A 10,840-nucleotide genomic window follows, 5' to 3' on the forward strand; every position below is an offset into this window, starting at 1 on the left:
ATATATATATATATAAATATATATACATATTAAACAGACACATACACATGTCCTTATTTATATTAATTTAAGCAACATGTTTTAAGCAATTTTGCAAAAATATGCTAATTTTAGCTTTAAATATATAATTACAAATATTATGAATTAAAGAGAGAAAAATATGTTAAAATATATGATAAAAATGACAATGAAGCTGGTCAAGAAAAAATACATTTAATTAAAAAACGATAATTGCTTTCATGTTCTTCATCTCTTAGAATCAAATATTAAGGTCTTTGAGGATAAAAAGAAATTAGTAAATGGAGAAAGATATTTAGTTAATAAATACAAATATGTAAAATTGATTACACAGATTTTAATGTAAATGAAAATATACACTATAAGCACTAATTTGAGACAGAAAAGAGAAAAATATCTGCTGGCACTACTTAAATATATCTATCACTTGTAATGTAATAATAGTAAAACAATTTCTAGTCCCTGATTCCAAATGGAATAATCGATAGACACATGGCCTGAGTCCTGTCAGTGGGCCTATTTCTGTTTCCAGACTCAGATTGTGCTTATAATGTCTAATACCAACTGCAAGTGTATTTCAAAGTGTTAATGTCAATACCACACATAAATCCTACTATTGGTATTAAAATATTCATATTTAGTTTCATGAGTTATGAAAAGGGGTAAAGATAAATAGATTAGGAAGCTATTAATGAAGTACATGCTTTTAGTAAAATAGATACTTTTTTTCTTTTATTGGGATTAATTCTGAGATTTTGTAAGGAAGACGAAAGGGAAGGTGTAATATTCATATAAAGTTGTAAATTCCCAAAGGAATTAGTAATGTGAGAGAAGAACTTTGAATTGCAAATCAAAATTCCAGTAACCAATTCTTTCCACAGTTTGCTTTAACATAATAGAGCTGGCAACATTTTAGGAGAGTGAAAATTTCTTGTTTTTGTGAGTGTAGGATGGGAATTGGTACAGCAGACTGCTGTGAGTAACTAATACTTATTTTTCTCCAATCCAGAGGATGAAAAAGTTAATGGATCTTAGTGAGAATTTAACTTAAAACAGGGAAGTACTAAACTAGCTATAAAAAAATATGTTGTATGCTTACATAGAAAAATAATAATAATGACAATGAATTAATATCATTTTAATTTTAACACATACCTGACTTTAATTTGGATTTAACACTGAAAGCATTACATAAGCTTTCACTTATTTAACTGTTAAATAAAATGTGATTAATAATTTTACACCTCCATCATAGAAGAGGGATCTTAGCTATTTTAGAATACACAAAATCTGTCACATTTACTTTTTGATTTATTTCTTAGGGTGTCAAAATTGAATGTAAGAGATTTTATAGATCCTGTTCTTAAATGGCTGAAGTGGCTCTTCTACCATGTAATTGCTCCAGTGTCAACATACACTCTCAGATCAAGTCATTTGTCAAGCAAGTATAACTCTAATAAAAATTCACTTACATTACAACTGAAAATTATACATCTTGGTAATTCAATCACTAATATTCAAACAAGTTATAAATAATAAAGAGTTCCAACAGTGAAACATCCAAGGAAAAAATAATATGCATTTATCCATTCAGTTATATAGAACCTTTAGTCTAATACTCCATTCTCTTGGTTGCTTTGATAATAAACAGTAATATGATAGAAATTCAAATAGTTACTTCAAGATAAAATTCTTAAAACAAAAGTAAATTTAGAAGTTTTATATTAAATTTCATATAAAATATCAAACATTTAAGTCTAATCTTTAATATTTTAGCTTCATTCCAACAATTAGTCATGTAAATTCATGCATGACATCAAATTTTATCTTAGATCATAGAGCTATCAGTTCAAAGAAAGCTAACAGTTAAACCTTTCTTACTGAAAAGTAAAATAAGAATATAATACAAAAATACAGTTTTGGAAATATGTTCAATAAATGATGATTGTAAAATTACATTTCAACTAATATATTTTCTCAAATGAATATAATCATGTTTTGCAGGATTTTTAACATTTCATTGGGAAATATTAATAAAATATGATACATGAAATTGAAATTAGAACAGGTCAAAGTTCTCTATTATATACTTGGCACAGCAAATAACATTCTGTAAAACAGATTTGGTTAGAAAGTCTGTTGGATATAAAATTAAGGCACAAATAAAAGGGAAAAGCACAAGACGAAAAAGATGAGAAATATTCAACAAGTTCTTGAAGATATCAATGAAAAAGAATTATTCATTGATAACTTGATTAAACTCTAGGGCTTTGTGAGTAGAGAAAAGGAAAACAAATGGGTAAATCTTGTTTCTATCATGCAATCTATACAACATCATCTAACAACACTACAAACAGAAGCAGTAAACAGTGTGCTGAAGAAGAGACAAAGAGTAACAAAGAAGAAGAAGAAAATGATGAGGATGATAATAATAATAATAATGGCTTTGTAAATTAACAATCTGGTGTGTTTATTTTAATGGCCTACCAATGTATACTGTGAGTTTCTTTGCCCTAGGTGTTGGGAAGACACTCAGTAAGAAATGGAAACAAAATTGAAAGAAGTAAATAATAATAATAATAATAATAATAATAATAATAATAATAATAATAATAATAATAATAATAATAATAATAATAATAATAATAATAATAATTATAATGATAATAATAATAATAATAATAATAATAATAATTAGATCATTTTGTTTAAATTATTATCACAGAAATTAGAGTTGTTAAAGATATTTTTTAACATTTCAATATATTTGTATAATTTTGTGTATAAGGAAGACTATAAAAAGGCAGACAACATAAAATAAATAACAGAAGGTCAAATAAAAATTGAAGGTCAAGGCAGGTGAGAAAAGGACAGAAGCACATTCCTGCTGGTGTAACAAGGAGGCTTAATACCATTCAGCTACATACCAAGAAAAGTTCGGCCTGGCAGTGTGTTGGCATGGCAACATGATGTTGTATGTGAAGAATAACATTCTTCTGTTTTGAGGCATTTTTTCCCATCTGCTGGCAGGACACAAATACAGAGAGAAGAAAAAGTTAAGAGAACCACCCAGAATTGGGACAATATAGCACACGAAGTGACATTGGTGAGAAATTAAGGAGACAATTAAAAAGAAATTACGTACACACATACAGGGTGCAATGGGTAAATTGTCGCCATTTCATATTTTTAATTTTGCGTATGCACATTATTTGTTTTTGATTTTGTCGACTACACTGTATAGTAGGATCAGTTGGGCACTGTCTGTGAGAAAAACACCATGACACAATTCACTCTGCCAGAAATTTTGGAAACAACATGGTGTACTACTTGGCATTTGTGCAAGAAGCTCAAATATGAACATTTCAGAGTGTTTGGGTGTTAATCTGAGGACAGTGCAGAGGATTCAGAAAGTGTTGGATGAGTCTAATGGTGATTACGAAGGTACAGCAGCTTGGAAAACTCACTCTGATCATTCTGGTAAGAAAATAACTCCTCAATTCGTTGGTGAGATCTAGGCCATGATTGACAATGATCCCTCCAAGTCAATCAGGTCCATCGCCAGGGACATGGGTGTGTCTGAGTTTCTTATGAGGCAGGTAGTGCATGAAGACATTCAGTATTCCTCATATGAGATGAGAAAAGGCCAATTTTTATTCCAAGCTACCAAGGACAAGAGGAAAGACCGTGCTTTGGAGCTTTTGAACAAATTCAAGCATCCCCTCCAACCAAACATGCAGAAAAATATTTCTGTCTGGATCAGATGGTGAACACAGAACAACAAAACATGTACCGAGAGTGATAAAAATTAAACATCCAGTCAACATCATGGTATTTGGAGTGATCACTTGTGATGGTGTGTGATGGTGATGTTATGCTTCCATTCATCTTCCCACATGGCCTCAAACTCAACATGGAGGCCTACATTGAGTGCCTGGAGGAAGTAGTGCTGCCCTGGGTCAAGAAGGTGACTCTGCACCATGCCACACAAGCAGGAGAACCCAGTCATGGTTGTCAGATAATTTCTGCAACACACCACCCCTTACATCTGGCCACTTAACTCTCCAGACTACAACCCCCTTGATTATTATGTGTGGGGGCACAGTTGAGTGAGAGACCAACAAAACTCCTTGTAACACCAAAGATGAACTGAATGCAAGAATTATGGCAGCGTTCACCAAATTAAACAAGGAGACCATCCAGAAGAGTTGCAGGAGATTTCAAAGTCGTCTGGAAGCCGTGGTTGAAGCCAATAGCGATGTTATTAAATAAAAATTTACTCTTTGGTATTTCAAGATATTTTTATGTAATTTTGGTAAATATATCTGTTAAAATGAGAAATCAGTGTTATTTTCATTTTTGCATAATTTAGACGACAATTTATTCACTGCACCCTGTATATATATAGGAAAAAAGTATGATAAGAAGCAGTTTACATTATTCCCCACACACATTTTGCCACTGAGGCTATTCGCATCATTGGCAGTGGATGTTCATAGTGCATTCAATGCTGTTCCCCAACAGTTCTTCAATGGAACACTTTTTGTGATATATATATATATATATATATATATATACATAGGACTTGCTTTGGGTTATTGACTTTGGGTCAATTGATGTGGATCTTAAAATGCATTTTACTGAATGCATTACCTGAAAATAACTTTATAATTGCCATATAAATGTGAATATATATAAGAGCATTATATCAGGTCATTAAAAATGAAATGTCCGATTTTCTTATGCACCAAGTTTGACAATCATTAACTCTAATGTTTTATCCTGACAATTCTTTGTTTTATAACGTTGAAGATTTACATCATAACTTTTCGAAATGCAATTCATGGTTTCTGATTATATTGTAAATTTTTGTGAACCTATGGGTAGATAAAACATTTGTGTTATTTATGAATATGAGTTCTGTCATGGAACCAATGCATCCCAGACAGCTCGACACATCAATGAGGTATTTGGTGAAGATGTGGAGAACAAGTGCACTGTATACTGATGGTTTGAGAAGTTCCGGTCTGGTGACTTTACTCTTCAAAATCAGCCCTATGCCAAACAACAATCCAAAAAAGAATATTCACCAAAAAAAGCTAATGGTGTCTGTTTTGTGGTCCAGCGCTGGAGTCATCTACAACAGCTTCATGAGACCTGGCAAGTCAATTACAGCGGATGTATACATCAACCAATTGGATGAAATGATGAGCAAACTTGCAATTAAACAATCGAGATTGATCAATAGTGACAGGCCAAATTTCTTGCAAGACAATACGACCACATGTCGCACAAAGAACGCTACTCAAGTAACTGAACTTGGAAGTACTCTGTCATCCACCATATTCACGAAACCTTGCACCAACTGACTATCATGTTTTCTAGGCATTAAACAACATTTTGCAAGGAAAAAACTTCAAATCTGAAGAAGATGCAAAAACAGCCTTTCATGATTTCATCACCTCTTACTCGCCAGAATTTTTCACTACTGACATAAATAAGCTACTGATAAAATGGCAAAATTGTGTCGATAATTTAGGTGCATACTTTGATAAACTGCATTGCTTTTTGTTGAAATAAAGTAAAATAACTTTCAGTTCAAAATCGGACATTTCATTCATAATGACCTGATAGTTTGCTTGAAGCATTGTAATATTGAAGAAGGTAAAAAGAGAAGAAATAGAAAGCTTCTGACAATGCTGAAAGCTTAATAAAACCTTTATATTTCAAGCACAAAGGTCCATCTTCAGAAGAAAAAGCAAAGTCTGAGAAAAGGCCAGTTATATAGGTTCCATTAATGCATTTGAATGGGTAATCAGAACATACGTAACTGAGTCAACCACTCAGACTGTTTTTATTTTTCTTCTGAAGATGGGCCTTTGCACCTGACATATAATGGTCTTATCAAACTTTCCGCATTGTCAGCAGCTTTCAATTTTCTCTCTTTTTACCTTCTTTATTAACATATATATATATATATATATATATATATATGTGTGTGGTGCAAAAATTATAACATAAAGATGAAGGAGAAATCAAACAACAGAAAAAGTCTTTTATTTTTTTGAGCAAATGATCTTCTACAGAAAAAAAATAGACAAGGAGATAAATGAAAGTTGAGAGAGAAAAGACGAAACATGCCTCAATCAGCTGATTACCAGTGGTTTCACACAGGTCTAAATTGCAACCGAGAGAACAGAAAAAGTACTCAATACTGTTCGGCTATGCAGAATAACATTTAATCAAAAATGACATTGTGTAAGCCAATATACATCTCTTATTCTTGAACTTCAGGTGACACTCTGTGTGTGTGTGTGTGTGTACACATGCACACACACACACACACATATATATATATATATATACCATCGTCATCCTCACTGCCACTTTACATCTGCTCTCTTGCTGGCATGGACAGGATGGGCCAGCAGAGTCTGAATCAGTTCTGCCTCCCAAGATAGGTCAGAGGACTACATTTCACTTGTACATGACATATATGACTTGGTTTCTATGGCTAGATGCTCTCTCTATCTCCAACCACTTTACACAGTGCACTGGATGCATTTTATTCTCTATATAATATACATGCATATACACACATACATGCAAATATGATTTCCCATCACTGATGATCCCTCATGATAACATCATATATGTTACATTGCCAAAACAACATCTCAGACATGGTGCTGCTGCTAAATATACAAGAATCTTAGGTCAGCCACATTCGAAAGAAAGTCATTCAATTGATTAACAAGCAATCATTGAAGACATCCAACAACCCCTGAGTCACATGACTCTCTCCCTCTCTCTCGCTCTACATATATATATATATATGTATGTATGTGTGTGTGTGTATGTGTATATATATATATATATATATATATATATATAAAACATAACATTGCCTTCTCCTTAGAACTACCTGCATATCACCAGCATCTTGGCCCAACCAATACATTTGTTTTTCTCTATATCATCATCCCTACAGTGACTCACTCCATGATCCTGCCCTAAACAAATTTCCCAATTATTCCATTCCAGATTTGCAGATCCATTGAATATTCCACATCAATTTCATTTTTCTAGCAGACACTGAACAGAGCCTTATTGCATTAGTGTGACTACTTCAGAAGTGCTTCAGAAATTTATAGACACTACTACACTACTCCTCTATTTAACTCATACGCACACACACACACACATATATAAAGAGAGAAAATACATTAACTAGAGTCAAGGTACCATCAGCAAAAAATAGATTAGTGTATTAACATATTTAATATAGTGAGTATTAAAAAAGTTAACAAGGAATAATTATGTAGTGAAGTAAAGACAACATTACTTAATGACTAATGTTATACTTGGCATTCATGAGAGAGAGCGTTGGATGTGTTTTGGTCTTAGTCTCAGCAAACCATAGACGTCACCATATTTGAAGAAGTATTAAAGAGAGAATCAACATTTTCTTCTTAATTCTTTCATAGTGTGTGTGTGTGTATGTGTGTGTGTGTGTGTACATGCACACTCTAGAGACTAACTTATTAGCATAATTCTGATGAATTTAACTACTTTATAAATAGAGATCAATAAAGGGAGTTCCAGTCTAAAGAACCTGTGCCAGTATAATTGATTAAAACCCTTTTAGACAGAGCCCCATCATGTCACAGTCCACTGATTGAATCCATAAAAAAAAAATAGAATAAGACATATAGCAATTATACAGGGTGTCTATAATGTCTGGGTACACGGAGTAAATAAAATCATAACATAAACAATTAAATATAAGAAATGATAATTTCTTAAAGTATGTGTTAATCCCCATGTACCCAGACTTTGTGGACACCCTGTAGTATGGAAGACTCATATCAGTCATTCAAAAACATACAAAAGCTTTTAACCTTGATTACGTTAACCCCTGCCTCCACCTCCACCCCCCAGTGTTCAACTGGTACATATTTTATGAATCTCAAAAGAATGAAATGCAAAGTTGACCACAGTGGAATTTAAACTCAGAATGCAAAGTGCTAGAAGACACCACTAAGCATTTTGTCTGATGCACTAATGATTCTGCTGGTTCACCACCTTTATAGACTCAATGCCAGTTATAAAGATCAGATAACCATGGTTATTGTTAAAGTTCTGAAAATGAGTTTATCCATGTATTTGCTTTTCAATTTTTTTTTACAACCACTGTCTTTGTTTAGGTTGAAAATGTTATGCGGTTCATTAGACCTTAAGTACATATGCCTGTAGTTTTGATAGTGAACTTAATCCATCACCTGCTTTAATGGAACTCTTGAGTACTTTTAGATGTCTAAATTGTTGCAAACATTTAAACCAGATCTCCAGCTTCCCTCTCCCCTACCAGTCCCAGAAGGTTTATAATCCTGACTAAGCCATAAAAATATAATAATACTATGGCATAAATATTTTAAAATCAATAAAAAGAATTATTCACGAAAGAACATTAAAATATTCATTATTAATGTGCTAAAGTCAGCTCATAACTACCAAACAGCTAACTCAGTATTCCATAATGATCAGAAATATTGATTTATCCTTTTCCATACTCTGTTTCTAACTAAAATGCACCCTCATGGTTCTGTTTTTACTTAAATTTTAATATAATTCAGTTTTGTAAAATAACCATAACTTCATATTTATTTATATAGTAAACAGGTGTTTCAAGCCAACATTACAAAAAGTTCTTTTATAAATGTTTTATAAGTTTGTCTCAAAACTACTCGAATTCTTAATAAAACTTAAACTAAGCTTTCAAATTTTGTTTAAATATCATCATTTAAATGAATTATTAGTCATTAGTATATTATGATATGTAGCTTACTAAATTCCCATTATTATGTTGGGCAAAGATAGCAAGGAGGCAGAATAATGAGCACACCAGACAAAAATGCTTAGCAGCATTGAGTTCAAATGTTGCTGAGGTTGACTTTGCCTTTCATTCTTTCGAGGTTCAGTCAAGAACCAGTCAAGTATTAGGATCAATGGGATTCATTTACCCTCTCCCCTAAAATTGCTGGCCTAAGGCTGTCGTTTTTCCTTTCTTTAAATTTTGCATAGAGTCAACCTCTGCTGTTATTATATGAAACACTTAAACAGATAAACAGTCAATGATGGCTTTTCAGTTATAAGGACAACTGTTTGGATCCACTTTCTTCTGAATATTTTTGAAGAGGAATATCTTAAAATATTTTATTCCATTCTTTATTATGGAAATTGCAGCAATCTCTAATGCTGTTCCAGTTGTTTACACACTCAGATGTTTCAGACATTTTTTTTTCTTTTTTTTTTTTTGCTGCATGTGAAAATCCTTTAGAATCATTAATAAAACTCGTAAAGCTTATATGATTTTGTGTAGTCTTAAAAAAAAGACACAAGATAGAAATAAAGAAATAAAAAGGATTTGTGAAAATATTTAAAAATCCTGAAACCACAAAAATTCATATTTAAAAGTGTCTGATGGTGTTCATTATAAATGCACTAGAATCAATTCATGAGAACCTAAAATGCAACTGGTGATACGTTCTTTGAACAACAGCCATATTTTGTCTTCAAAATACTAGATAAGTAACTTTAAAAATACCCCCAAACCCCTAAACCTCAGTATTTCATAAAGATGAGAACTATCTATTTCAGGGCAGTTTTTAAACATGAAATCCCTGATGAGAACTGTTTAATATATTGGTAATAGAATATTCACTTACACTGTATATTACAAGTATTTAGAGGGTTGTGAGTGAAGTGAATCAAGGTGTTTGGGAAGTGACATGAGGTATTAGTTACTGAGGGAGAGAAATGGTTTAAGTGTTAGATGGTAGGAGAAGAGGCTGGTTGTTTCATGTTGATAAATTATTTACATATTTTGAGTTTTTGTAACACACACACATCACCACCACTATATATACAATATATGTGTGTGTGTGTGTGTGTGTGTGTGTGCATGCATGCCCATGCAACAGGCAGAGAATGCATGTTAATGTTTTATGTTTATCATTGTTGTTGTATATACCAGGGTCAACACTGATTGAGCAGACGTATGATGGGGTCCTAGTCTCCTAATAATGACCACCCAGGGTTGTATATGTAGTCTAAGACTACATATCCAATGAGAGTGTTAAGACACGATCTAACTGACATTTGGTAATATTTTCTACCAAGTTGAACAATCACAAAGTGGATCTCTCATTGGTGTGAGTGGAGTTATTTGTGTTTGTAGTATACATTCACTAAAACATAACCATCTCCATTCACTGTTTTGCAGATGAAAACGTTTTAGGTTGCTTGCTATGTTTATCTTTAATGAACAAAGAATAGATGAACTGGAACATATTTCAATTTCTTGTAACTTAAGTATAGCAGAAAAAGAAAGAGCCTTTAGCAAAAGGAATCCAGTAGACTGTGGTTAGAATATATAAGAAAAATTCATGAACTCAATCGAGCAGAAAAATGAAATGATGTAATGAAAACCTTAGAGAAAACACTGTGTGTGTATGTGTATATATATATATATATATATGTATATATCATCATCATCATCATCATCGTTTAATGTCCACTTTCCATGCTAGCATGGGTTGGACGATTTGACTGAGGACTGGTGAAACCAGATGGCTACACCAGGCTCCAATCTGATTTGGCAGAGTTTCTACAGCTGGATGCCCTTCCTAACGCCAACCACTCAGAGAGTGTAGTGGGTGCTTTTATGTGTCACCGGCATGAAGGCCAGTCAGGCGGTACTGGCAATGGCCACGCTCAAAATGGTGTATTTTATGTGCCACCCGCACAAGAGCCAGTCCAG

The 10,840-nt window shown here is 32.8% G+C and overlaps 1 protein-coding gene across 12 annotated transcripts in view; it reads right to left on the reverse strand.

The window, feature by feature from the left end:
- Window positions 1–10,840, reverse strand: part of LOC106878029 (solute carrier family 66 member 2) — a 250,218-nt gene that overhangs the window by 127,871 nt on the left and 111,507 nt on the right. For 10 of the 12 annotated variants that reach the window (XR_008263599.1, XR_008263600.1, XR_008263579.1 and 7 more), the window contains one exon: window positions 2,946–3,041. The exons of 1 other annotated variant lie outside the window; for it this stretch is intronic. Coding sequence is in view for 8 of the 11 variants with exons in the window: in XM_052965961.1 (XP_052821921.1) it covers window positions 2,946–3,041 (96 nt within the window). In the remaining 3 variants the exon portion in view is untranslated. The remainder of the gene's footprint in view (window positions 1–2,945; window positions 3,042–10,840) is intronic. One more of the 12 variants, XM_014927112.2, reaches the window with a different exon arrangement.

Source organism: Octopus bimaculoides, chromosome 1 (assembly GCF_001194135.2).
Source record: "Octopus bimaculoides isolate UCB-OBI-ISO-001 chromosome 1, ASM119413v2, whole genome shotgun sequence".
Taxonomy (NCBI): Eukaryota; Metazoa; Mollusca; class Cephalopoda; order Octopoda; family Octopodidae; genus Octopus; species Octopus bimaculoides.